Consider the following 27,689-nt stretch of genomic DNA (forward strand, 5'->3'; position numbering starts at 1 on the left):
GGCTCGGTTAAGCTGCATGCTTGGGATGGCTGCACTTTTCTCTACGCACGCAATTCTTCAACCAAAAGTGGAAACTAAATCCAGTGATTTTTCATCTCAAACGCCAGTCTCTGGACTATGGGGTTCTGTTCTTACCCACACATTTTGTATGCAATGTCTTTCCATCCATTCTCCAATCTACCGCTTATCCATCATGCTCATCCACCCATTTGACCATCTATCACGATCTGCATGACAGTCCCTTCACCTACCCACCTGCACATCTGTTTATTCATCCATCCTCTAATCCAGAGGTCAGCAAACTACAGTCTGTAGGCCAAATCCAGCCTGCCACTTGTTTGTAAATAAAGCTTCACTGGGATATAACCACACCCGTTTGTTTATGTACTGTCTATGGCTGCCTTCATGCTCCAGTTACAGAGTTGAGTAGTTGCTACAGAAACTTGGTGTTTTGCAAAGCCTGAAATATTATCTGACTCTTTCAAGAAAAAGTTTGCCAACCTCTGCTCTAATTCATCTATCCACTCATTCCATCCCACTCCATCTCACCCTGTCCCATCCCACCCCATCCCACTCCATCCCATCCCATCCCATTCCACCCCCTCCCACTCCACCCCATCCCACTCCATCGCACCCCACCCCATCTCATCCCATGCCATCCCACTCCATGCCATCCCACTCTATCCCATCTCATCCCATCCCATCCCACCCAATCCCACCCGATCCCACTCCACCCCATCCCACCCCACCCCATCCCACCCCGTCCCACCCCGTCCCACCCCATCTCATTCCATCCCACCCCATCTCACTCTATCCCACCCCACCTCATTCCATCCCACTCCGCCCCATCCCACCCCATCCCACCCCAACCCACTCCATCCCATCCCACCCCATCTCATTCCATCCAACCTCATCCCACTCCAATCCACCCCACCCCACCCCATCTCATCCCACCCTATCCCACCTCATCTTCTCTTACTCACTTAAGACATTGCTGCAACAATCCTTCCTTGTCTCTTATGTATCAGTGATTTTTCTCTATCAGACCATTCTTGTTGACACAAAGTGTCTTAATTTATCCTCACCCTACTAAAAAAAAAATTGTTCATACATGCCCCATGAGGTACCCTCGCGATCAAGGTCACCATGACCTCCGTGTCTCTGAATCCAGTGACCCACAGTCTCCATTGTGCTTGATCTGTTGGCAGCGTTTGGTGCTGACGATTGCTGCCTCCTCCCGGACACACTCTCCTCAGGGGGCTTCTTGACCCCCTACTCTCCCAGTGCTTCTCACCTCATTGGCCACCTCATCCTGATCTCCTGGCTGGTTCCTTCTCGTCTCCCCCATCAGTAAGTGTGGGAGTTGCCCCATCTCCTCTTTCTATGCACGCTCACCCCTGTGGGGTCCCACCCAGTTCCACGTGCCAACAACCCCAGCATGGAGCTCTTCCCTGGAACCAGACCCACACGTCCACTGGCCTCCACTCATTTCCACTTGGATGTTAGCAGGCTTCCCCACTCTACGACGTTCAAAACAAAACCTCTGAGCACAGGACTGTTAAGCTAGATGTGAAAAAAACAAACAACTGAATCTCTATATGTTTGGAAATTAAGCTATTTATACCTCCAGATAATCCATGGATAAAATAAAAAATCACAGTGGAAACTGGAAAACAGTTTGACTGCATAATATTGAAAATTTATTATGTCCAAACTGTGGGATGCAGCTAAAGCCTTGCTTGGAGGGAAATGCATACTTTAGGGAAAAAAAGGAAGAAAGTGGGAATGTAAAATGGTGCAGCTGCCATGGAAAACAATATGGAGGTAACTCCAAAAATTAAACACAATTACCATATGATCCAGCAATTCCACGTCTGGGCATGTACCCCAAAGAACTGAAAGCAGGGACTCGAGCAGATATTTGCTCACCCGTGTTCATGATAGCATTATTCACAAAAGCCGAAAGATGGAGACAACCCAACTGTCTGGGAACACGTGAACAGACAAACAAACTGTGATCTATCTGTACAATGGAATATTATTCAACCCTAAAAAGGAGGGGAATTCTGACAGATGCTATAATATAGACTAACATTTAGGACCTTATGCTAATTGAATTAAGCCAGACACAAAAAGACAAAGATTCCACTTATCTGAGGTCTCTAGTGTAGTCAGATTCACAGAGACAGAAAGTAGAATGGTGGGAGCCAGGGTCTGGGGGAGGCGGATGGGAGGTCACTGTTTAATGGGGACAGAGTTTCAGTTGGGGAGGATGAGAAAGTTCTGGGGATGGATGGTGGTGATGGTTGCACAACAATGTGAGTGTACTTAATGCCACTGAACTGCACACTTAAAAATGGTTAAAGTGGTGCATTTTATGTTATGTGTATTTTACCACAATTTTTAAAAAAGTAAAAAAAGAAATGAAACAAAAGAAGGCTGCCAATCAATGAGCTAAGCACACATCTCAGAAAATTAGATGAGCCACAAACACAGAGACCTGAAAAGCAAAGGAATAATAAATACATCAACTAATGAAATAGAAGTCAAAATATTAGAGAGGATCAACAGGCGACCGGCATCCGAAATGAAAAGGGTCATCACTTCAGGGTGACCAACTCGGGACTTCCTCGGATCTTGCACCTGAAGTACTGGGTCTCAAACCCCTCCACACCCAGGGACAGGTGGTCACCATGCTTCAGATGCTCAGACATCCAAAGGACAGTAAGAAGATATTAGGAACAACTTCTCCTGGTAAATTTGAAAATTTAGATCTAATGGATAAATTCCTAGAAAAATACCATTAATTAAAACCTAACCAAAAGAAATAGTCTGAAAAGTCCCATAGCTTTAGAGAAACGGGGTCCAGAATCACACATCCTCTCTCACTAGGCTTCCCCCCAGGGCTCCTCTGCAGCAGCCTGCTTCCTCTGCCCTGGGTCCCGACCATCTGAGAATCCAGTTCTGGGGGGAAGGGGGCGGTGCTGGCGTTCCGGGACACTGTGCAGAGGTCGAGGAGAGTGCAAAGGAGAGCAGCCACTCTGGCTGGAGGGAGCGGGGCGTCCAGAGCTTCTCCAGGCATGGGAGCATGTTCAGAGGCCCCCCATCCTCAAGCCACACCTTGCCCCCGCCCCTCAGCTTCCGTGTCTGTAGCTGGAGGGGCTGGGGATCCCTCTGGCCCTGCTGCCCCATCTGGACTGGGCTATCTGGGCATCTTGTGGCGCCCGCCTGCCTGCTCCCTCTGGTGTAATTGCTCCGAGATCTCAATCACCACAGTGCAAATAACAGGTGTTGGTGGGGCAGGCAGAGCGGACCTCGCCAGGGCTCCGCGGGGCCGTCAGACGACAGTCTCTGGTGGGCAGCAGGAGTTTGGGAGAGAAGCATCCGCGAGTCACGCGTGCCACGCACCGATGACCACTGCCAGAGGTCAGCACCATCCCGGGGTTCTCCCTCAAACCAGCCCGTAACCATAGCAACTTGCTTCAACCCTTGAGCCTCGGTTTTCCTGAATCCAAAGGGATGATAGAATCCTCACAGGAGGGCAGGGATGCCGGGCTGAAAGCATCTGGGAAATTGCATGTGCAAGCCCTTCCTCCCTCCCTCCACTGTTGGTCAGCCCCACACTCAGACCCTCAGAGAGCTGAGACCCCATCAGAGCTGGACAGAGAAAGTCACCCCCCCCCACCAGGGCCGCCTCCTCTGTGTTGTTGCATCACCTGATTCAAATACCCCGCCCTTGCCACGCTCTGTCCTGTGTGGGCATGTGTGTGTGTGTGTGCATGCATGTGCGTGTGTGCATGTGTGCGGTGACTCCACCATGTTATTTAGTCTCCTGGCACCAACTGTGGGCACTTGCCCTTCTCTGGTGACCTGTGTTGCTCAGATAGGGCCACGTCAACCCTCTACAGTGTGGTATCGAGGTCCCAAGATCTGGGTTAATAAGCGACTCTGAGTCAGCTGGGGCACCAAGGGTCACAGGGCTCCCTGAGAGATCCGTTGGGGTGGGGACTGCCTGGCTGTGGTGGCTGGAGCCAGGTGATGGCCGGGTGGGCCCACCTAAGGGGGTGGGGTCGCAGGGCTGGGCAGGGGGTTGGATCTGGGAAGTAGGGAGTGAAGGGCAGAGGGGCCTCTGGGATAATTCCCAGTCGTTATTACTATAGTTGTTGTTAAGCAGGTGGGCAGGAGGAAGAAATACAGAGCTAGAACTTCTGGGCTCACAGGATAGACAGAGGGATGGACCACACCCGCCACCAAGCTCAGAGATGGCAAACACCTCTCCAGGGCAGCTCCCAGGGGCACCCACACTCTGCCAGAAAAAGCAGTCGACTATATCCCAGAACAGCAGTGTTGGGGGTCGTCTGAACCCTGTCACCCACAACATGCAGGGCAAAGGGGCCTGCCCACCTGAGCTCCACATGGAGTCGGGGAGCCTGGGCTGGGGCTCAGGTCTCCGGGGCCCCTGTTCAGTCTCTCCCCAGGTTCTGGTCCCGAGTCAGTCTGCATTTGTGTGTGTGTGCATGTCTCTGTGTGTGCATGCTCATGCTGACCACGTGAGAACGAAGAAAGTGCCCCTCGCAGCCCGGGAGGCGTGGCCTCTCTCGGCAGAGTCCCTTCCCTCCCAAGGTGCCCATGAGGCCTCTCTCAGGAGGGTGCTGGAGGACGGCCATTCCACTGACCTGGATCACAGCGTCCAGCCCCAGCCGGGACTGCTCTGCGGCGTCCCCAGCGCCAGGTTCGCGGGAGGCAGAACTCATCTCGGGCCGGAGCACGAGCACAGGACTACAGAGAAAGCCAGGGCTTGGCTGCCAGGTGCGTTTCCTCCTGGGACCCTGGCCAGGCCAGGTCCTTCAGTGCACAGGCCCCACACCTGTGTGGTACCTGGCTCCCTGTCTTGGGCACCCAGCTGGCCCCTCTGGCTTGGCGAGACCTCATGGCCAACCGAGCCCCTAGGCGTTGCTGTGGCAACTGCGACGCTGAGGGCTGGGTTTCCTTGGAAACAGGAGTGCAGGCCTTTGTTTCCATGGGGACAAAGGAACGCGGTTGGCTGGAAGCCGTTTCCTGGGAGAAGGGGAGACGCCCTGGGCAAAGCCGTCCACCTGAGTGATCACACCCCTGGAGGGGTTGGCCTTTCCCTCACGCCCCCCACACCTGCGGGGAAGAGACCTGGCCTGCCATTGGCAGTCACCCCGGGAGAAGTTGTGTGCTTGTTGGCCACACACCAGGTGGAGGTGGTGTGCAGAATGCCAGTTCCTCCTAATCCGTAATCACAAACTACGAGGTTTTTTTCTAACATTTGGAAAAGAACTTAGATATCAATAATGCAATGGCATGAAGCAGATGGGTAGACTGAGGCCAGGAGAGGGGAAGCCACCTGCCCAAGGACCAAAGGAGGCCCCCCATCTTCCTGACCTTGCACTTGGACGTGGCTCTAGAATCTGATTTCCCTCTGGAGCCCTTTCACGGTAACCTACTCCGTGGACAATGCTTTCCACACTTGCTGTGTGAAATCCATTTCCTCTCACTCACTGAACCTTCCTGGAGCGACATAAAGGACCATTTGGGACACTCCCAGCTCACCGTTGGGGTGGGGGGGCCCGGTCCTGATGGATGGGTGAAACGAGGGGAGGCAGTGGGGGCTGTCCCTGCAGACACAGCCTGGGCCTCCTGGGGGCTCTGGACTGAGCCTGGCACTGGGCACTCAGCCATGTGGAGCCCTCTTTCCACTCCACTCAGGGGCTCCTCATTCCAAGCCGGACCTCTCCCGACCAGGCTGATGCCCACAGGAGTCCTTCTTGGAAGGGGCAGCCACTGGAGTGGGTCCTGCCGCTAGACCCAGGACCTAGCGGTGACTGCCCTTGTAACAAGAGGACGTGGATTCAGGGGCCCTTGGAATGGGTGCCTCTCTGAGTCTCCCAGAGACCGGGGCTCCTCTGAGTCGGTCTCAGCCCAGGAGAATGGGAGGTGGCCTGCCGGGCCAGGAGGGACCAGGCAGTGCAGGTGGACCCTTAGTGGGTGAGTACCTCCATCCCCAGTGCTGCCAGTAGGAAGCCTGATGGGGCCCAGGCCGCTTTCTCAGAACCCAAATTCAAGAAGAGGGGCGCCCGCACTCAGAGGAAGCTCTCCCCGGGAAACCCCTGCGCTCTCTTCTCCTCCTGACGTCCCCAGGGACCCTGCTCCCCTCCACGCAGAGGCCAGCCATGTGGGTCCCCCATGCAGGGACAGGTAGGCTCTCGGGCCAGACACAGCCCCGCTGGGCATCCGGGGCTGGCATAGGTTCATTAGACTGCTCCTGGGGGGATGGGAGCCTGGTTGTCCCACTAACCCTTGCCCCTCGGGACTAGCAATGACTTCCAGCTTCTGAAGGCACAAAGCAGAGGTCCAGATTCAGAGCCCAGGGGACCCACACCATGGCCTGGGCACCTCCTGGGCACCCAAGGCTGCCCATAACACCCCCCGGAGTCCTGGAGCCCATGTGCGCCTTGAAGACTGAGCCCCGAGGAGCTTTGGAGAGGTATGACGTGCGAGGCAGGGGGCAGTATTTCCTGCTACCTTGAGGCGGGGCCTCATCTGACTCCAGCCAGTGAGCTTGGGGCCTTAGAGGGTGTGGCCCTGCCATCCAGGGAGAGTTCCTGTCTGGGGGGCTCAATGCGGGGTGTTCAAGCAGTAGGTTGGGTGAGGAGGCTGCAGAGGTCAAGGTGACCATCTGTGAAGGTCACCTGGATGAATTGAAATAAGACTTCACTTGCTGGAAACCAGCCTCTCATCAGCCTGACACACAAGCTTTGTGTTCAAGTGCGGCCTGGTGGCCTGGATGTGGGGGGCGGGGGCGGGAGGATGGGGGGCGGGTGAGTAGGGACCCCCCTGATCTGGAGCCATATGCCCAGGTCAAAGGCAAGTTCACTTGGCCCAGCAAGGTGGTGGTCCGCACATGTGGTCCTCCACAGTGTTGGGCCTCCGAAGGGCCAGTGCACCACGCAGGGTTTCACATCTGACTTAGAAAGTTCCTTCTGGCTGTAGAGTCAGTCAGGGGGCAAGATGGAAGGCAAGGGCAGCCTTTCTGTGGGCCAGTGGGGCCTGGGCTTGCCACTGGAGTGGCCTTGGCCATCCACAGACCAGCCTCTCCCTCTTGTGGTGGCTCCATGTTTCTGCACCCGCTGTCCTCAGAGGACCTCACTGCCCCCTGGGCGTCCCCTTCCTGGGTGGCGGAGGAGGGGTTTCCTGGGACAGAGGACCTTCAGTGCTAAAAACAGGAGAGCCCTGGGCAGAGCAGGGAAGTTGGGCCTGTGGTGGGTGGGGCCTTCCTGCCTGTGCCCTTTCCCTTCACCCCGCCCCAACTTCCACCTCGGCCTCTTTTGCCCCCTGAAACCCTCGTGGCCATGCAGAGAAGCCCAGCGCACGCCGGCCTTCACCCCTGCCCACACCCTCTTCTCCAGGACGCCTTCCCTGGCCCCCGTGGGCCGGCCCCCTGGAGGCTCACGCAGGCCCTGTGCATACCACCCGAGGCCTCCCTGCTTGGCATCCATGCTCATGGCTTCTGGTCCTGGGCCATCGATGGACTAGAAGGAGAGCCCTCAGAGCAAGGCTCAGCCCTGGGCCTGGGCACGGCCCCCAGGGAACATTCTGGAATGAGTGGAAGGTGAGAGAGAGGTCCCCACCATGCTGGGGCACCTCTGTGGGATGGGCTGGTGGGCCGGTCGGGGTACAGGGAGGACGATGGCTGGTTCTGACCCGCATCTTAATAGGACTGGACTCGGCTCTCTGCCTGCCAGTGCCCTGGACGCTGAGCCTCCTTCTCAGAACTGGGGGAAAGTGCTCAGCATCCTCGGCAGCGAGGACCATGCTCTGGCCTCGCCCATCACCACCTGCCCAGCATGTGGCCACCTCCGTCTTTGTCTGTGCTCAGAGGAAGGCCCCCTTACAGATGGGCCGTCCCCATGTTTTCTGACTATTCTCTCCTTGAATCTGGAACCTTGCTGGGTTTCACTTGGCCCCCACCATGTTTACAGAGACAGGTCACCTACAAACTCTGGAATTTCAGCTTCCCTGGGACAATCCACAGGCCTGGCCATCCTTGGCTCATGTGTGGACAGGGGGACACAGGGCTGGGGTAGGGAGTGGATAAGATGAGTCAGAAACTAGCTGGCATTGCCTCTTTCTGTCCCTCACTGGCCCCAGGGGCACCAGAATTTGCCATCCTGACCCAGACCCTCCCCAAGAGGGGAAGGGACCTCGCAACTTGAATGAAAGCATAGACTTGCTGGAGCGAAGGCCTCGTCACTCCTGCCCTCTCTCGTCCTCACCCGGACAGGTGGGAACTGGGGTGGGTGCTGCTGGGCCTGCTGTGGGTGGGACTCATGCACCCAATGTGTCCTCTGAAGTTGGGTCACACACAGGGCAATCCTTGGGAAGAGGGCAGGAGCCTGGAAGGAACACAGAGCCCTCTGTTCCAGCCCCTCATGGCCTCCAGGCTGTCGGGCTCGCCATAATGGTCTCTGGGATGCGTCTGGCTTCCTCGTCACTGTCTGTGCTCATTTGGTGACTCCGTGCCCCTGGGGACATGAGCCTCCTCCGTGGAGCCGACTGCACCCTGGCAGACGTCTCTCCTGGCAGGCGGATCGGGAGGGCTGGTGACTGCTCACGAGAGGAGTGGTTCCTGCCGGCAGCTGTGGCTCAACTGACCTGGGTTCACGGCCTCTTTGGGGCGTGTCCCCTGCAGGTGCTGGACAGGAAGTAGGCTGTGCATCCTGTGGTTTTACCAGAATACAGCCCGGTTCTGGACACCAGCTGGGGCACCAGCTCAGGCACTGCCCAGAACTGCTGACTGCTGCCAAGGCTGACTGTCCTCTGCCCACTGGGCAGCGTCCCAGGCCACTGGCCACCATCTGTGTGTCGACGCCCCTCTGGTCATCTGTCCCGGGCTGAAGCCTGGCCATGGGACAGGAGTGGAGGCCCTGTAGTGGGGTGGTCAGACCAGAGGAGCCGCTGGAAGGCTCACATTTGGGGACACTATCAGGTCAGCCTCTCGGGGTCACCCCAAGTGGGCCCCTGGGCATGTGTGCTATGGGAGTCTGTCTTAGCTCCTCCCCTCTCCGTCCAGCTCTTGGGGCCTCTCTCAGCATCCACTGCCCAGAGGACTGCGAGGGGCCCTGAGCCTGGTTGTGGGTGTCCAGACCTGACACCCCCAGGGTAAGGCATGTGAGGCTCCCCGAGGAGGAACCACCCTGTGTCCATCCATTCAAAGGGTTGCTGGAGAAGGCGCCGTGGACAGGCCCAGTGGATGATCCTGGCGAGGGGATGCTGGGGAGGCTCCAGACTCTGCCCCCTCAGGGCACCCGCTCTCAGGGAGCAGCTAAGACTAAACCCCAGACGCCGCCTCGTAATGAAGGAAGGAGCGCAGGGAGGTGCCTCTCCCGGGCGACCGGAAGGCTTGGGGGTGTTGGGCCATTGACACCCTGCTGAGCACCCACTCGATAGATAATCGATAGATAATCATAGGAGCTGAAACTGACAAACTCTTAGAAGAGAACAGGGGAAAAGGGCATTGGATTTGGCAACGATTTCTTGGATATGACACCGAAAGCAGAGGCAACAAAAGTGAAAAATGGATACATAGGATAAATTAACAACTTTTGTGCATCAAAGAATGCCATCAAGAGATGAAAGGCAACTCTTAGAATGGGAGAAAATATTTGCAAATCGTATATCTGATATTGGAATGAATGTCCAGAATCTACAAAGAACCCTTACAACTCAGCAACCAAAAAACCCAAACAACTTGAAATAAAAATGGGCAGAAGACTTGAATAGACACTTCTCCAAAGAAGATATATAACTGGCCAATAGGCCCATGAAAAGATGCTCAACATCACTGATCATTAGGGAAAAGCAAATCAAAACCACAATGGGATACCGCCTCACACTCATTAGGATGGCTGCCATCAAAAAAAAAAAAAAAAACCCAGAAAAATAACAAGTGTTGACAACGATGTGGAGAAATTGGAACCCTTGTGCGCTGCTGTGGGAGTATACAATGGTGCAGCCACTACAGAAAATGATATGGAGGTTCCTCAAAAATTAAACATAGAATCACCATGTGATCCGGCAATCCGACTTTGGGTAGACGCACAAAAGAATCTTTTCATCCAGGATCTTGAAGAGATATTTGTACAACCATGTTCCCAGCAGCATTATTCACAACAGCCAGAAGGTGGAAGTGACCCAAGTGTCCATTGATGGATGATGGATAAACAGAGAGTGGAGTATCCGTACAATGGAATACTATTCAACCGCAAGAGGGAGTGAAGTCCCAATTCGTGCTCCAAGGTGAACGAGCCTTGAGGACATTATGGTACGGAAAATAACTCAATCACAAAAGGCCAATACTGTGTGATTCTACTTATATGAGGGCCCTAGAGTAGTCAAATACATAGACACAGAGAATAGAATGGTGGTTTCGGGGAATGGGGAATGTGTTTAATGGCCACGTTGACAAGGCTGCAGGGACCCAGGACATGGTCTAGGAGCCAGGACTTGGGCTTGTCCCGCTTGGTGAAGCTCCCCGTTCCATCCTAAAACCCACAGAAGCTGTGTAGGAGGGATCCTCTGGCGCTGGGCCTGCCTGAACCGCCCATTTCAGCAGCTCCCACATCGCACCGCATGGGAACCTGGGGAGGAGAGGCGTCTGGTGCAGAAAGGATCGCTGGTCTCTGGATGGCAGGTGACTGAGATGCTGCTCGTCACTGTCAGAGCATGGAGGCATCTTGGGAGCCCATCGCATGCAGCTTCCTTATTTCTCAGCCGAGGCCTTTGAGGCCAGATGGGGCGGTGACTCATCCAGGGTCTCACAGGGAGCAACCCCTGAGCTTGTCCTTTCTTGAGGTCTGACAGTACTATGTCCACTCTCAAGTGTGAGCAGCTCCTGGCAGGTGCCCTGGGCACGTTGGCTGAGTTGAGCCATGAAAGTCCTGCCACCTGGTACAGAGGGAGGGGTCCACACAGGCACTGGTGGCTGGTGTGGACCTCAGCTCACCTTCTCGGGGAATCACACAGGTGGCCAGGCCGGTGTCTGCCTTTACGTCCTAGAGGCCAGTGCAGAGCTGTGCCTACTGGGCGCTTGACAAATGTAGCCTAGACAGGCGGGGCTGGGAAGTCTGCACGGTGGTGGCGTGCTCTCAGAAGGGGCTGGTGAGCACAGGGCCCATGTGGGCAGCATCCTGGCAGAGATCCTGTCACGCTATGTGGCTGGGTGTGGACTTGCTGTGGTTGGCTGAATAGTGGCCACTTCCTAGTCCCCAGAACCTGTGACTATTGCCTTATAAGGCAAAAGAGTGAGGCACAGGTGAGAAAGAACTGAAGATTGTGTGATGAGAAGATTATCCGGGATTGTCCTAAAGGCCACCTCAAATGTCCTTGTAAGATAGAGGCAGAGGGTGATGACACAGACACGAGGAGAGGGCCACGTGAGGATGCAGGTGGAGGCAGAGTCATGTAGCCAGGAACACCGCAGCCACCAGGGGCTGGATGAGGCGGGAAGGATCCTCTGGGGAGCCGCTGGGGAGAGCGCAGCCCTGCCCACCCTTGATCTGGGGCTCCTGGCGGCCAGAACTGAGAGAGAACAGACTTCTGCTGTTTTAAGACCCCAGTTTGTGGTGATCTGTCCCAGCAGCTGCAGGGAACTCACACACCCACCTTGAGCAACAGTCGCCTGGTGTCGTCACCGCCAGACGACTCATGTCACACCGAGACGGTGTGGGGTCCACCATTGTACTTCCTCCATTCCTTTCATGGATTCTGCTCAGGCAGCGCGCCCTCTCCCCGCCTGCTCTCTCCCTGCGCATCTGGGAAGTCCTGAAATACAGGATCCGCACACTTGCCCTGAGTTATGCTGGGAGGTGGAAGCAACACAAACACACGTTGGCTCCCCAGGTTGGCATGTGCTTCCGCCGCTGCCAAGACCCTGATGGAGCTCGTCAGATCCACACGGGACACTGACCGTGTCTGGCCCTCCTCCCCTCGCCCACCACACTGGCTCTGCAGGGGGTGGTCCTGGGCGTGGTGGCCTGCAGGCCTCTGAAGCATGTGGTTTCTCCATAGTCAAACGCTGCCTGGCCGGCTGGCGGGGCACATGAGTCCCTCTGCCAGCAACGTAGTCCTTCTCTTCTCTCTTCCTGGCTCTCCCGCTCTGCCCTTGCTTGTCTAAGCAGAGCTCTCGTCCAGCTTCTTGGGGCCATCACTCGTTCACGACTCCACGGGGTTCAACTGCCTGCTGTGCACCAGGGTTTGTGCCGCCTCCAGGACACACCGAAGAGGCTGACCCTGTTCCAGCCACGTGGAGCTTGCCGTCCAGGGGTGATGGGCATTTACCACCCATCACAGAGGACTCGAGGGGAAAGGACAGGGGCCTGAGCTCACCAGTGGGCCCCTTGAGGCTCTGGGAATGCACGGGAGTCCAGCAGGCAGCTGGGGAGAATGGGGGAACATGTGTGGAGCCCCAAGGTGGCGGGGCCAGCTCAGGAAGTGGCGGGGGGCCGGCATGCCAGAGCCGAGCGAGGGACAGTGTGGGGCTGAGCTGAGGCCACAGGAGTGGGTCAGCCGTCAGCCAGGCAGGGTCTGCTACTCAGCCAGGGGAGGAGGTGAGGGTTCCCCTGTCTTGTGGGCAACGGAAGCTGGGAGAGGGATGAAGCCAGAGTGTCACACTGTTGGATTCCATCTCCCTGGGTTGGCGCGCTCTAGGAGGCCAGGGGGAGCAGGAGGCCATGAGGAGTGGCTCAGATAGGGGCAGCGACACCCAGAGGAGAAATGTGGGGCTAAGGAGGGCAGGCCAGGGGGTGGGCGTGGGTGTGCAGAAAGGGGAGGAGCGGATCCAGGACTAACTGGGCAGAACTGGGGTCACCCCTGAGATGGGAGCCTGGGGGCGTGAGCACTGCTCTGCTCTGGGGGGAGATTGGAGTCCCACGTTGAGCTTTTTGGGTGCAAGGTGACTGTGAGACATCCAAGGGTGACATAAAGTTGCCGTGGGGTGGCTGGGCCTGGGGCACAGAGGAGCCAGGGTGTCAGCAAAGAGCCATGATGGAGGCAGCAGGGGTGAGATGATCAGCAGAGGAGGAGAGGAGAGAGGACCAGCCTTGGGCACTTTGATGTCACTGGCCGGGGGAGGGGCTCCAGGGTAGAAGGAGATGGTTCCCCAGACGGCAGGAGGGTTGGGTGCACAACGCGGGGCCACCCCTGAGAGCGGAGCAGGAGCAGCTTGCTCCCCAGTGGAGGAGCAGATGATGGATGGGGCAGCTTGTCGGGCATGGAGCTGAGCCTTCTTCTGGGCTCAGAGCCCCTGGGCTCTTCCGACGGGGCACTGGGTCTCCTGGGCGAATTCAGGAGAGTTGTGAGGTTCCTGGAAAGTGGGGAGAGGAACATGAGAATCAGTGAATTGCAGACAGTGGTGTCAGGAGCCACCTGGGCCCCATGACTGAGGGTAAGGGTCAGGACTGTGGGACGCCCCACTCCTCTGCACCAATGCCCCTCCCTGCAGGTCAGAATCCCACAGAGATGGAGGATGGCAAACAGCAGTGGATGTGGAGGACAGAGCGGGATGCAGGTGGAGTGTGAGGTGGGCCAAGGGTGTGTGTGTGTCCTTGCACCTGAGCAGCTGCCCTGGGCAAGGGGAAGATGTGCTCTGGGCAACCCCAGAGGACAGGACTGGGCTAGGTTTGAGGAGGGAAATCTGTCTCTTTGCTTGACAGTGGGAAGGGCTGCCCTGTGAGGTGATGAGCTCCCCGTCCTGGGAGGCATGGAAGCAGAGACTGGGGCTGTAGCTCTGCAGAGGGGCTTCCAAGCACATGGAAGTGAGGGGCCTTGGATCACGGTTCTGCCCGCAGCTCTGACTCAGGTGCAGCTCCCTGGGTGTCTGAGGCCCACGCATGGGTGGGGGCGGGGGCCCCCTTAGAGGGCTGCAAGGGCAGTGTCTGACATACCTGGCTGGGGGTCTTCTCTACGCTTCGCTGTTTGTAGATCCACCAGTGGGGAGCACCTGATGCACAAGGCCAGCCCAGAGGGGCGGGGTCAGTGGGAGCAGCTCCCTCCTGCTGGTTGGGACTTGCACAGCCCTGAGCAGGGAGGTGGGCTGGGCCTGGCAGGGCGCCCAGCGCAGGCGCGGGAGGCAGCCGGCAGGGTGTGGCTTCCCATCCTAGCGAGGGAGCCACGGAGACGTCCCCTAGCACCAGGCTTTCTCCAGCGCCAGGCCCAGGTGGGTGCCAGCCCCTCTGAGGTAGGGGGCCAGGCAGGGTGGGTGGGCAGCCCGAGGGCCCTGGGCTCTGGGCTGGGGGCTGGAAGCACAGCCCTGCAGGGGAAGAGGCAGAATTCACACTTGGGCTGTGGGAGGCACCTAGTTTCCAGAGCACAGGTGTCAGAGGGGATGTTCAGGTTGCTATGGAAACGCAGCCCCCAGTCCTGGCCTGAGGTTCATGCCTTTCCAGGCTGCCTCAGAGACAGAACAGAGGGGCATGCCCCGCCTCATGTTTCTCATCTGGGCAATGGGGATGCCACATGTGCCCTCCAGTCCGATGGGGAGGCCCCAATGTCACAGAGACCCAGCGTCTGCTGCTACTGGGATGACGGTGGGAGGGGGAACCATAGGAACAGACCCTCCGCCTCTAGGAACAGCACAGTGGGAGCAGGCCTGCAGAAGTCCTGAGTGTGATGTTCCCCAGGGCCGTCCTGAGCCTGCCTGTGCCTTGGGCCTAAGATGCGGAGTCAGTGTGATGGGTGGGAGGAGCCCTGTGAGGCTACCCCAGGTGGTCACCAGGCCCTGCCTCCCTGCCCCTGTGACAGTCTTAATTGTTGGTGACTGACTCACCCTCACTTCAAAGGCCTAGGCCAAGTTCAGCTACTTAACCCGCTGCACCACACCCACCTGTCACTCTGGAATTCTGCTCTGCAGGGAGCCGGTGACCCACTGGCAGACCTGCTCCTTACCTGCACCTGAGCAGGTGCCTCCTCCCAGCCCGTCTGCACAGCTGGCCTCAGAGAGCTCTTCACCGGCTGTCCTCTCTGCCCGGGCCCCAGCCATGGCCGTGCAGGTGCCCCTGTGGCACCACTACCTGCAGGCCATCCGCTCTCGGGGGGCACCCCGGGCGCAGGACCACCAGCGTGCCGAGAACGTGTTGTTCATGGTGCTGGAGCACGTGCATGCCCGGGACCCCCGCTTCCTCGTGGACTACTCCCATGACCTGGAGGCCTTCCAGTTCACCCTGCGCTCCTCGGAGGACCCGCTGGACATGGAGGTGCCCCTGTGGGTGGACGCAGAGGCCCTCCTGATCGAGGAGCTGGGGGTCCCTGAGACGGGGGATGGCCCTGCATCCTGCCGCCTGGGCGTCCCCAGGGAAGTGCCCAGCCTGGAGCGGTGGATGACCGATGATGTCTTCAGCGCTTCCGAGGACAGCACCACATGCTGTGGCCACATCGTGCCTGGCAAGGTCCTGCACGTCCTCAAGGACCTTCTGGTGGCAGCCATTGTGCACTGCAAGCACCACAGCCTCATCACGCCAGGTAGCGGCCAAACCACTCTGTGCATGCGTGTCTGTGGGCCTGCGCGTGAGTGCACACGCGTGTGATGGTGGGGTGTGAGCACAGGAGTGTGACTGCTCGGTGTGCGTGTCAGGGGCTCACAAGTTGGAAGACATCACTCTGAGGTCCTTTCTAGTTCCAAACACCTCTAAGAAGACGGGTCACGCTTTTTAAATGGCCAGAAACTGTGACCAGCATGTGGTTTTCCAGTTGACCTGCTTGATGAGATTCCGACACAGTTCTGGGCAAGTGGTTCTGTTACAGTCGCAGATCAACATGACGGTCCTCACAGCTGTCCCCACTTCCAGCGTCCGGTCACGTTGCACTGGGCTGGGAGGACTATGTGTGTCTGTGTGTGCGTACAGGCGTGTGTGTGCATGTAAGTGCGTGATGGTGCAGCCCTGTGAATACATGCATATGTGTGTGTGTGTATGTGCACGAGTGTGCACCAGTGTGGCTGGATATGCACGTATGCCCATGTGTGCACAGGTCTGTTCCAATTTGTGGCCCAGCTGCTAACTGGTGTTTGGGGCCGCTAGCAGGCTCTGGGGCTGGGTGCTTCCAAGTGAACCAGGCATCTGGCCTCAGTCTCTCCTCTGGGTGCCTTGTTGATGTGATCTGGGGGTGGTGAGCCCTGGGGTGGGCAGGGCTCCCCTCCAGCAGGGGCTGCGGGCCGTGATGGCGTGGAAGGACGGGTGTAGCCTGTGCAGGGCCCACGACAGGGGGGCCCTGAGTGACGGAGCCCATCCTCCTGGGGGTCGAGTTGTCCTGGCAGGGGATTGGGACAGAAGTAGAATGTCCTGCTCCCCTTGGGAGGGGACGGGTGGGTGGCAGTGGTGGCTGCCACTTGCTCCCAAAGGTTCATTGCCTGGAGCCACCTGGTGTTCGCCTGGTCCTCACATCTACCATGGTGGGGTCAGTGAGTAGGAATGGTCAGCCCCCTTGAGCGACGTGCCCTGGGCTGCCCTGCATGTGGAGCCCAGGTCTGGCTGCACATCCAGCCTTGGGCCCAACTGGTGGCATGGGGACTGCAGTGACCTGAGCCTGCAGGACCACCCTTTCCTCTGGCTACTTCCTGTGAGTTCCAGGGAAGCCGGGCAGGCATCTGCACACTGACGTGGGGGATTCAGAAGGTGCCTGGGCTTCCAGACGGACTTCCAACATGAGGAGGGGCGGCTTCTAACCCTGGCCCCTCAGACCTGCCTGGTGACCCAGGCAGGTGGCCACCCCTCGGGGCTGATGACAAACAGTGTCTCACAGGGTGGCCCGAGCCTGTCATTAGGTGCCCCCAGAGCCTGAGACTCGCCGACATCTTCTCTGGTCATCTTTTGAACCTTCCAATTATCGCGGGCGGCTTGGCAGGACTCTTTCTGTCTTCTTGCCTGACCTAATGTGGCCGTTCCCACCTGGCCCTATCACCTGCAGGCCCTCTACCCTACCCCAGAGACCGACCCCCTGTCGGGGTGAGCACGAGGCTCTGCCCAACGCTGGCCCTTTGGGCACACTCTGACCGCCAGGCCCCTCCTCACCACCCCTGGTTGCTTCCAGGCTGAGAAAGCAGGAGGCTGGGAGTCACACCCAGGGGCCCCACGGAGCTGGCATGTAGAGAAATTCCAGGCATTATTTCCTGACACTTACCTTAAAAGGGAAGTGGCAGCCCCAGGTGACAGGGTTCAGGCTGCCCCCACCCTGGGAACCGGTGAGACGAGATAGGGGCTGAGTTGGGGAGTGGCTAGGACAGGGGTGGTGTAGCAGGTTACCTTCCAAGCCACCTTTTAATGGACAAAATGTATGACCAATGGTAGATAAGGAAAGGAAGGCATCAGTGGTGGCTTTGCATGACACGTGCCTCAGACGCTGAATTGAGAGGGGTCGGGATCACTGAACCCTTCTCTCCCCTTAGCCGATGGGGAAACTGAGGCCCATGAGGGGGATGGAGTGGCCTAGGTGGTAGAACCAGGACTTGCTCTGGGCTGGGTCCCAGGGGGTGGGAGGAGCACCCTGCAGGATATTGGGGGAGTGGGGTCCACATAACAGGGGGCTGGGCTCCTTCCTGCAGGACCCCCCGGGGCTGTGGACAGGCTGGGGTGGGCTGTGCTGGCTGTGGGAGGTAGGGCCACGGTTCCCACGCCCACTCACCGTGGAGACCTTTGTCCAAGGCATGTATTGGGGACTCCCTCTGGGACATGGCTCCCAGCTGGTGGGCCCCCCTGACCTCTGACCTGGGCACCCTCACTGGGAAGTGCCAGGGGAGGAGAGAGGAGACTGCTCCAGGTCTGGGCCGGGGTTGGTCAGGGTCAGCGATGAAGGTGCCCCCTGCCCTCCGCGAGAGACCCCTGCTCAGTTCACCCCCCTCACTCCTTCTGGTATTAATTTGTTTTTAAGGTGAAAGGGACAACTGAGGTAGAAGGCCAGAGTGCCCCTGGTCAGACCAGAACGCCCCCCACCTCCCCAGCCCCCAGCCCTGTTGCCCCATGGAACGTCCTTCCTAGGTGGTCTGGGGGCTCTGCGTTGGGGGAGTGGGTGCTGGGCTGAGTGGGGACCGGAGCGGGAAGCATCTCTTCTAGTATGTGTCATTTGTAGTGTGACAGGAGGTGACAGGCTCTTGTGCAAGTAGCTGGGTGTGAGTGGAATCCAGGGTGGCTGGGCTGGGTCCACTGTCAGCCTTCTGGGTCAGGGCCTCCGGGGGCTGGCCAAAGCGGGCTCCTCCCAACACGGGACGGCCAACGCCTTCAGGGACACTGCGTGTTCTCTCCCGCAGGGGCCGATCCTGGGGCCCAGCCCTGCTCCTCATGTCCCCAGCCCCTCCGGAGAGCTGTGTGAGGGGCAGAGTCTGAGATGGAGGCTCTCGTGCACGGGCTGACTTGGAGGGTCCTCAGGGACGCTTTGAGGGAGCAGGAGGGAGTGGGAAGGAGGGAGCAGGTCTGATCAGAAGAAAGCCTGCTTTAGCCCGACCTTCCTGGGCTCTGGAGCCCGAGTGCCCGCAGAAGCTGCCCTCCCAGGGGCTGGGCTGTGATAGCCCCGTGCACCCCTCACTGGCTACGGGCCACTGGGAGGGTGGGAGCCGACCTCTGGGTGCCACCGGGCAACGTGGCCGGCTGCCAAAGGCTGTGTTCTGCAGAGGGGCAGCTGTGAACTGTCACAACTGGGGTTGCTGGGGGCACCAAGCACACCTGCTCCAAGACTTTTCCTGAACGCTGAGGAGGCCCTGGGGATGTCTGGGCATCTGGGTGCAGCCTCGCAAACAAGCTGCTCAGAGAGGAGCGTTAGAGACTCTGCCTCACCTTGCTCCGGCAAAGAGCTGCGGGGTCTCAGAGCTGCCTGGGCTGTCGGGGAGTGCTTGAGGGAGAGCCTGCAAGAAGGACCCGGCCTCTCCCTGTGTGGGACCCCTAGGTGTCAGGCAGATGGGGAGGGGTCCTCAGACCCAGCACCCTGTAGGGCGCACCAGGGGACCATGTGCCGAGGGGCCCCACCCTGGGGTGGAACTGCTCCTGTTTGAGCCCTGGCCTCCTCTGGCCCAGCCTGGGCTGCTGCTGCCACTCCCTCCTCCGAAGAGAGCTGGCAGCCATGGGGTAGGGGTGGAGGGGGCTCTGGACGGACGGGGACCATGGTCCAGGGATGGAGCAGAGCGGGTGGACTCGCGGGCTCAGGAAGGCCTGTGGAGGTGCAGCCACCAAGCTCCAGCCACCAGGTGTGAGGGCAAGGGAGACCGGCAATGAGGACATTTCTGACCTGGGCACCTGGCCAAGGAGAACCTCAGTGCAGATGCTGCTGTCATCACTGAGGCCTCGATGTCGCTGAGGTGACGATCACGCTGATGAATGGCATCCTCATTGCCTTAGTCATCTCGGGCTGGCACGTAACAAACACCAAGACTGGGTGGATTAAATGACAGAGGTTATTTCCTTATAGCTCTGGACGGTGGAAGTCCAAGGTCAAGGTGTCACAGGGTTGCTTTCTCATCTGGTTTCTCGGGGGTTCCTGGCTTGCAGATGCTGCCCTCTCGGCCTGTCTTCACGTGGCCTTTTCTCCGTGTCCCCCAAGTGTTCCTCTTCTATAAAGACTAGTCGGATTAGAGCCTACCCCAATGGCCTGTTTAAAGACCCCATGTACAAACACAGTCACAGTATGAGGTGCTGAAGCTTAGGGCTTCCACATAGGAATTTGGGGGTCATCATTCAGCCCCTCACAGTTGCGCTGGCATGGACCATGCCTGGCTGAGGTTCTGGGTAGACGCAAGTGTCGGGTTGGAGGAGCAGCAGCCTGCAGGTGGCAGCCTGGGGGGTGGCAGAGAGGGCCGAGGTGAGAAGTGGGGAGGGTGGCATAGGCCAAAAGGGCAGCAGGAGGAGGGTGGTGGAGCATCCTGGGAGGCAGGGTCGAGCACACATGAGGGACCAGCACGGTGGGTGGGTTGTTGCAGGTTCCCTGAACGCAGCCAGCCTGAGGGAGGAGGGGCTCTGTCTGTCCCTGCTGGTGTCCAGTGGCTGGAGAATGATCCGCTTCAACATCGTGCCCGTGGTGCGGAGGAAGCACAGGGTGCCCGCCCTGGAAGGGGCCCAGCTGACACCCTGCTTCCCCGAGGGCAGCTTGAAAAGAATCATCAGCCAAGAAGTGCCCCTGGTGCCGGCCAGCGCCCAGCACTGGAGGTAGGATGTGCCTCCTTTGTCTGTGGGGCCCTGGGGAGACCCTCACTCTGGACATGGGTGTTTGGACCACGCGGATGTTACTGGGTCTCTGGGGGAGTTTGGGATCTGACCAGAATGCTCGCTCCCTGCTGCTGGCTTTGCCCCTCTCAGAGGTGTGAGGAGGGTGGGGCTGCGCCCTCTGCCCCTGGAGCGGGCTGGTTTCAGGCTGAGGAGAGACTCAGAGAAACCTGGAGCGTGACAGGCTGCCCCGGATGGGACCCTTCGTCACCCAGCCCAGCGCCTTCCTTTCGGGTGGGCAAGCAGAAAGAGGACAGATGGCTTGTCCAGGGTGCCAGCAGGTTCCTGGAGCAGCTGAGAGGTCCCCACACAGTGAGGGTGGTCAGATGCTAATGACTTAGCACTGGGGCTTTGCTGGCATCTTCCACCTGGGCTACCCCTCCCCAATATGACATGATGTGACCTCCTGCCATGAGTGTCCCCATCCGTCCCCCCAACCATGGTGTTGACTTGAGAATGCCCTGCCCCTGCCCAGCCCTGTGCCCCAGCAGCTCCTCCTTGGGGACCCCAGTCTCTGCCCCAGGAACCTGCAAGCTCAGTGAGGGCCGCTGGCACCCGCAGGGAAGAGGGGTCAGTGTCTGTGAGAGGGAGAGAGGAAGTGGGGGCACTGGGCAGAGGCTGAGCCCCCTTCGAGACATCTTAGGAATGTGGCCCTCAGTTGAAGTAAGCAGGGGTGCTCTTATTTGGTTGAGCTAGGTCTTGGCAGTGGACGACATCTGTCCAGCTGGCCATGCCCTGCTGTGATTTTCTGCCACAAGGGAAGGCTCAGCAGGGCCCCTGGGAGCTCCGACCCCCTGGGCTCCCCACTGACCCGTCTCCACACAGAGCAGGGCTGCGTCCTGGCTTGTGCGTGACCACTGCCCGCGAAGCAAGGAGGAGGGCTCGGCTGAGCAGAGTCATTTTTTGCAAGTAGATGGGAAAATGGCTTTTCCCGTGCCCCGGCCACCACAGACTCGGGGCGTGGGGGTGGACGACTGTCCGTATAAGCCTCCACGGAGAGTGGGGCCCAGTAGGGTGCCGTCCACAGCTTCCACCCCTTCAGTGGCTCGGCAAGTGCAGAGTGAGCGCCACTGCTGTGCTATGCCCCATGCTGTGGGCACTGCTGGGGAGACAGAGGTTCTGAGCCCTCGGCTGTCCTGTGGCTGCCCCATGGAGGCTGGGCTTCCCGAATGGGGCTTGGAGTCGAGATGTCACACCCTGCCAGGCTGGGCTGGCTCCGCCCATACCCCTGCCCAGAGACCAGGAGGCACTGCTCTATCTTGGGAGGGTCAGAGTGACACCTTCCTGTCCACACTAAGAAGGCTGGCCCGGCCTGGAGGCTCCCTGGGTCCCTCTGTGTACTGGGGCCTGGGCAGCTTCCTGAAGACCAGATGTGTCACACTTGACAGCCATCGAGTGCAGTCCCTGAAAAACACATGGGGGCTGGGGTGGGAGCAATGAGACAGCCCTTGTTGTGGCCTGGGCTGTCCCGTGGGGCTCAGGAGCTTCTGATCCTGGGGAGGCCACAGAAGCTCAGGGGCTTTCCTTTCTGGGGATGAGCTGTGGTTGCAGGGTGCCCACAGATGCCTGGCTGAGGCCCCAACACTGACCGAGTGTGATGTGTCTGTCCGGGCCCCCAGGGTCTCCACTGACTACCTGCTCACGAGGCTGCTCGGAGCACTGGGCTCCCTCCAGGGCCACCGCCTGGACAGTCTCTCCATCCTGGACCGGGTCAATCACGAGAGCTGGCGTGATGGTGGCCAAGGCCCTGGTCTGACGTTCGGCCACCTGAAGGTATGCATCGGGGGCTCAGTGGGTGCCCTGCTCCCACTCCACCTCTGCTGGGCTGGTGTCTGCAACCAGGGGATCGAGGGAGGGGCACCCAGGTTTGGGCCTCCAGCTGGCTCCCCTCAATGGACAGCCTGGAATGAGCTCCGTGTGGGAAGGGTTGGAGGCCTCACCGGGGTTCCAGGGAAGCCATGCTGTGGCTCAGGAGTGACGTCTGGCTGCAGGGTGCTGCACAGAGCCCGCCAGCTGGTGTCAGGCCCCTCTGTCCCAAAGTCCCTGCCATCCTGCCCTGTGTCTGTGAATGCTACCAGCCAGGGGACCCCCTCTGAATGGACCCAGCCCAGTCCCGGCACCCTTTCTTTGCTGCTCACTGGGCTGCTGTGACACTGCTGGAACGGTGTGCCCCAGGGCTCCCTAACCGTCAGGCACTGAGAAGAACGACGGTGGGGAGGGGCCAGGGGCTCTGACCCACCCCAACCCCCAAGGCAGTGAAGGGGAAGCGGGTGGGGGCTGTGGAGTCCTGGGGTCTCTGCCGGGGTGAGCAGTGATGAGGAGCATGGCTCTGTGCACCAGTGTGGGGGGTCAAGAGAGAGGTGGCCCATCCTGGCACAGGATATGGCTCTGCCACATGTCCCCACATGACCACAGGCCACCCACTGTTTCTCTTGGCCTCTGGCCCCACCCCTGAGGGGGTGCCAGCTTCCAGCAGTCCTTTGAGCTCTGATGCACAGTGGTCCCCGAGCTCCATAGTGAACGAGGGGTGATGGGGGCTGGCGGAGGGAGAGGGTGTGAGATGCAGGCAGGCAGCCGTGTGGAAGGAGAGGCGCCCTTGGCTGGGGGCTCAGGAGCAGGGATGGAGGGGTCTGGGGCAGCCAGGTAAGTCCACTCTTGTGGTTCCAGACGTATTCTGGGCCCAGGCGTCCTGAGCACACCGACCGGCTGGGACGATGCCACAGGGTGGGGCTCTTTGGGTTGGGCTGCAGGCAATGTGCAGGAGGTCAACAGTGGGAGGCATGAGGGAAAGGCCCGGAGGGTGGATAGGAACCTCAGAATCCCCCGAGAGGGGTCTTGGGTGGCTGTCCTGGAGACACCGTGGGGCACGATGGAGGGGAGACTTGGGTGGGGCCCCAGGGTGCTGCTGAGCTTTGCCAGGGAGTCAAGGGAGGTGCCAGGTTGGGGGCAGCAGGTGGGAAGGGGCTGGGACTCACCTGGGGACAGCGGGGGAGACAAGAAGGGTGGGGGAGAGGTGACGGTGGGGTGGGGGCTGTCCAGGGTGGAGGCACAGGGCGGGTGGGGACAGCTTTGATGAGGGTGGTGGGCTGTGGGTGCCCAGGGGTGAGGGTGGCAGGAGGGCAGAGTGGGGTGCCCAGGCCAGCCCACAGCCCGCCCGCCAGGCAAGGGCCTGACCCGGCCATCCCGCCACCCGCAGATGGTGCTGCTGTGGGCCTCGGTGCTCTTCCCGGCGCCCGAGGACTGGGCAGAGCTGCAAGGGGCCACATACCGTCTGCTGGTGGTGCTGCTCTGCTGCCTGGCCACCAAGAACCTGCCCCACTTCCTCTACCCCGAGCGGAACCTGCTGCAGGACTCCGGCCTGGACCTCAACGCCCTGTACCAGCGTGTGGAGCGCTTTGCCAGCCAGCCTGAGGCGTTTCTGCGCATCCATGTCACCCACCTGGGCCGCAGCCCCCCGCCGCGCATTGGCAACGGGATCAAGGCGCTCCTGCAGCTGCCCGCCAGTGACCCCACCTACTGGGCCACCGCCTACTTCGACGTCCTGCTGGACAAGGTGGGTGCCTGCTGAGGGAGCCTTGGGCAGGCCCAGGGTCACACGAGGGTGGGGACAGAGCCCTGGTCCACTCCCCCAGGGTCAGGAGCCCAAGGAAGGCTGCGGTTAGGTCAGTCCTCCAGAGCAGCTGTCAGGAAAGATGTGACACCTCGGGTCAGATAGGCGATGAGTCCCCCCCTGCCCGCTGGTCCCTGGGAACCAGGGCACTATGTCTGAGCCTGCCCCCATTCCCACGAGAATCACCCCCAAACCCATACTTGACGAATGCTCAGAGCTCCACCTGCCTACCCTGGGGCTCATTGCTCATGAGGGAGTGTGGCCGTCCCTGGGCCTCATGGGGACAGTTTCCTGCTGCATCCCTGGACTCAGGAGTCCCACAGCCATGTCCTTCACGACTATGCGTCTTCTGGCTTTGCGTTCGGGGGCACCTGGCTGCTCTGTCAGCTGCCCCTCCCTGAGCTCCAAGGTTCTGCCAGCTCTGCTAAGCCCTCCCCTCCCCTCCCCCACAGAGCCCACTCCCACTCCTTCCCCAAGGGCCACCCTCACCCTCACCCCAAAGAGCCCACATGGTCTCCTTCCAGGGCATGACGCATGCTCCACCCTCAACAAGCACATAGTGGGGCCTGCTCTGTGTCAGGTCCATCCAGGGACACCTGCGTGTGAGGAAGGGCCCGGGGAGGAGAGGATCCTGGTCAGGTCCACCTGCGGGGAGGACTGTGCAGGCCGAGAACCAGAAGCAGGAAGGCCCAGCGGTCAGGGAGAGCAAGTTGTCCCTCACTGTGTCCCAGGCCCTGTGACAGGCTCCCAGATGGCTCTGTGACCCTTCTTTCCCCAACCCTGCCCACAGTTCCAGGTCTTCAACATCCAGGACAAGGACCGGATCTCAGCCATGCAGAGCATCTTCCGGAAGACCAAGGCCCTGGGTGGCGACGAGAGCTGAGCTGGGCTGCCCAGTCTCTGCCACCCACAGCCTGGCTGCACTGCCCCACGGGAGGCTCCTGGGACACTTGGAGAAGGGAACGGACTTCACCTTGAGGCGGGCGGTGGCTGGTGGAGGGACTTCATCCCCAGGGACCACCTCAGACCACCCAGGGGACAGCTTCCCGGGATCTGAGTGCTGAGCTGCCGGCACCCTGGAGCAACTGCCTTGTCTCCCCAGGCAAGGCCTGGGATGAAGGTGCCCTGTACTTCACGTGATGTGTGTTGACCCATCCCGTGGGATGTCATCAAGACTCTGAAAACCGAGTGTCGGCATGAAACCTGGAGCTCAGGAGCTTGTCCCCACCTGTGTTGTATGCTTCTCTGTGGTGATGAAATACTATAGATCAGATCTTGAATAAATTAATGTGTTGGATATACACAATGGGGATGGTGCCCACCGCTTTGTGTGTGTCTATGTGGAGACAATTTCCCCTGGAAACAGAGAAGTGGAAGAGGCTTGTGTGTAGACAGACAATTTCACACTTTCTCCTTTCTCCGTGAATGATCCTCCCTTCCCAGGCAACCCCACCTTCTAGTCCACAGAGGAAACTGAGGCAGACAGAGGGGACACCCCCGGCCCCCACCCCCAGGCCCGTACTTGTCCTGTCTGCTTCCTCCTGTCACGGTGGAGGTGCCCCCTCTCCTGTGTAAGGCAGCCTCTCCCAGCATCTGACGCTAGCCCCTCGGTCCAGTCTCTGTGCTCTATTTCCCCACCTTGAATTCTCTCATCAGTCCCCTGCAGCCAGCTTGCAGCCATTCCCCACTGAGCCGCTCATGCAGAGGGTCCCAATGACCCCTGTGTGTCCCAGCCCAGCAGGCATTTTCTACTCTCCACCCTCTTTGGCTTCTCAGTGACATTTACTCCTCAGCTTCTGAGCCACAGCCCACACCCCGGGCTCCTGGGAAGGGACCTACAATTGCATAGCAAGTCCGTGTAGCAGAAACTTCCCCCAACCTCCTCCAGAGGGACTATGGCCGTGTACCAGAGTAACTACACAGGGAGGAGAGATAAGGTTCTTTGATGGCTGTGGGACTCAGGACCTGAGTTGACACCAATATAGGAGACATGAAATGCCATTAGAGTGGGGGCTTGCAGAAGACAGAGTCTTGGTCCACTCTGATTCACAGTAGATACAAATTGTCCAGGCCCACCCTGTGGTCGCTTCCTCGGGGTCTGAGTGTGTATCAGGATGGTCATACTTAGCAAGACTAAGAGCCACCATGGGAGGAAACGCCAAAGGGAAGACTTTAAAACCACCCCTACCGCACGGCCGTAAGAGTCCAGCACACCGTGTCCTGGGGGCAACAACAGAACTTAGCGACACTCTCAGAGACTTTGTGTCACCGGTACCACCTCAGCAAAAGTCAGGTGGGTCCAAAATGAAATAGTTATGTATAAATCCAACAAAACATGTACAAGATCTATACGAGGAAAACTACAGAAGTCTGAGAATGAAGTCAAAGAGAACTAAATGAATGGATCATCCACGTTCATGGATAGGAAGGTTCAACACAGTCAAGATGTCAGTTCTTCTCAACTCAGTCTCTAGATTCGACGGAGCCCCATTCTCCAGCCCAGCAAGTCATTTTGTGGGTATTGACAAGCTGATTCTAAAGTTTACACAGAGAGACGAAAGACCCAGGATATCCAACACACTGTTGAAGGAGAAGAACAACGTTGGAGGACTGACGCCACCTGACTTCAAGATTTACTATAAACTGCAGTAATCATGGAAGCAGTCAAGACAGCAAAAGCATAGACAGGTACATCAGTGGAACGGAATAGAGAGCCCAGAAATAGACACTCATAAATACAGTCAACTGATCTTTGACAAAAGAGCAAAGGCAGAACAATGGAGCAAAGAGAGTCTTTTCAACAAATGGTGCTGGAATAGCTGGACGTCCCCATGCGAAAAAATGAATCTAGACACAGATCTTATACCCTTCACAAAAATTACCTCAAAGTGGATCAAAGGTCTAAATGTAAAACAGAAAACTATAAAACTCCCAGAAGATAACATGGGAGAAAACCTATATGACTTTGGGTTTGTCGTTGACTTTTAGATACACCACCAAGAGCACAATCCACAAAAGAAATAGTTAATATGCTGAACTTCACTGAAATGAAAAACTCTGCTCTGTGAAAGACAATGTGAAGAGAATGAAAAGACAAACCACAGACTGGGAGAAAATATTTGCAAAAGACACGGCTGATAAAGAACTGTAATCCAAAATATGTAGATTTAGTGCAATTCCTGTCAAAATTCCAGCAAGCTCTAGACAAAATGATTCTAAAATTTATATGGGAATTCAAAAGATCTGGGATAGGAAGAACAATCTTGAAAGGGAAGAACAAAATTGCAGGACTTGTACTACTTGATTTCAAGACCTACTGTGAATCTGCAGTATTTAAGACAGTACAGTATTGACATAAGAACAGATACATACGACAATGAGACAGAAGCGAGAGGCCAGAAATAGACCTACACGTATAGTCAATTGACGAAGTTGCAAGTCAATTTGATGTTTAACAAATGTTGCTGGAAGGACCGGATATCCATAAGGACAAAAGCAAACCTTGACCCCTTTTTCACTCCATGCACAAAATTAATTTGAGGTGGATTATAAACCTAAACGTAAAAGCTGACACCATAAAGTTTCCAGAAGAAAACATAGGAAGATGTCTTCAGGTCTCAAAGTCAGCAAGGGTTCCCTAGAGAGACCATAAGAGAAAACACATGGATAAATAGGACTTCATCAAGACGGAAAATATCTCCTCTTCGAAAGACGTGATTAAGAAAATGAATAGGTAAGCCTCAGAATAGGGGAAAATACTCATGACACACGTATGTGGCGGTATCCAGCTTATACAAAATAACTGCCACAAGTCAGCA

General features: G+C 58.0%; 2 protein-coding genes across 14 annotated transcripts in view; one reads left to right on the forward strand and one right to left on the reverse strand.

The window, feature by feature from the left end:
* The window catches only part of CROCC2 (ciliary rootlet coiled-coil, rootletin family member 2), a 75,802-nt gene extending 70,810 nt beyond the window's left edge, over positions 1-4,992 (reverse strand). For all 5 annotated transcript variants that reach the window (XM_046644033.1, XM_046644035.1, XM_046644032.1 and 2 more), the window contains exon 1: positions 4,677-4,992. In XM_046644033.1, the coding sequence (XP_046499989.1) occupies positions 4,677-4,754 (78 nt within the window). In that variant the 5' untranslated portion in view covers positions 4,755-4,992. The remainder of the gene's footprint in view (positions 1-4,676) is intronic.
* Positions 4,682-25,181, forward strand: MAB21L4 (mab-21 like 4). Of its 9 annotated transcripts, none has more exons than XM_046644037.1 (8): positions 13,526-13,603; positions 13,737-13,882; positions 14,005-14,239; positions 14,862-15,540; positions 19,979-20,204; positions 21,881-22,034; positions 23,458-23,814; positions 24,662-25,181. In XM_046644037.1, exons 4-8 carry the CDS (start codon positions 15,060-15,062, stop codon positions 24,752-24,754), a joined length of 1,311 nt encoding a protein of 436 aa, XP_046499993.1. In that variant the 5' UTR covers positions 13,526-13,603; positions 13,737-13,882; positions 14,005-14,239; positions 14,862-15,059; the 3' UTR covers positions 24,755-25,181. The 9 variants fall into 9 exon arrangements, with proteins under 9 accessions (XP_046499999.1, XP_046500000.1, XP_046500001.1 ...); XM_046644038.1 differs by having other exon boundaries at positions 14,933-15,540; XM_046644044.1 differs by lacking the exons at positions 13,737-13,882; positions 14,005-14,239 and adding an exon at positions 4,683-4,809 and having other exon boundaries at positions 14,933-15,540.
* Positions 25,182-27,689: the final 2,508 nt, after the last annotated feature.

The sequence above is a fragment of the Equus quagga genome, chromosome 17 (genome assembly GCF_021613505.1).
Source record: "Equus quagga isolate Etosha38 chromosome 17, UCLA_HA_Equagga_1.0, whole genome shotgun sequence".
NCBI classification, from domain to species: domain Eukaryota; kingdom Metazoa; phylum Chordata; class Mammalia; order Perissodactyla; family Equidae; genus Equus; species Equus quagga.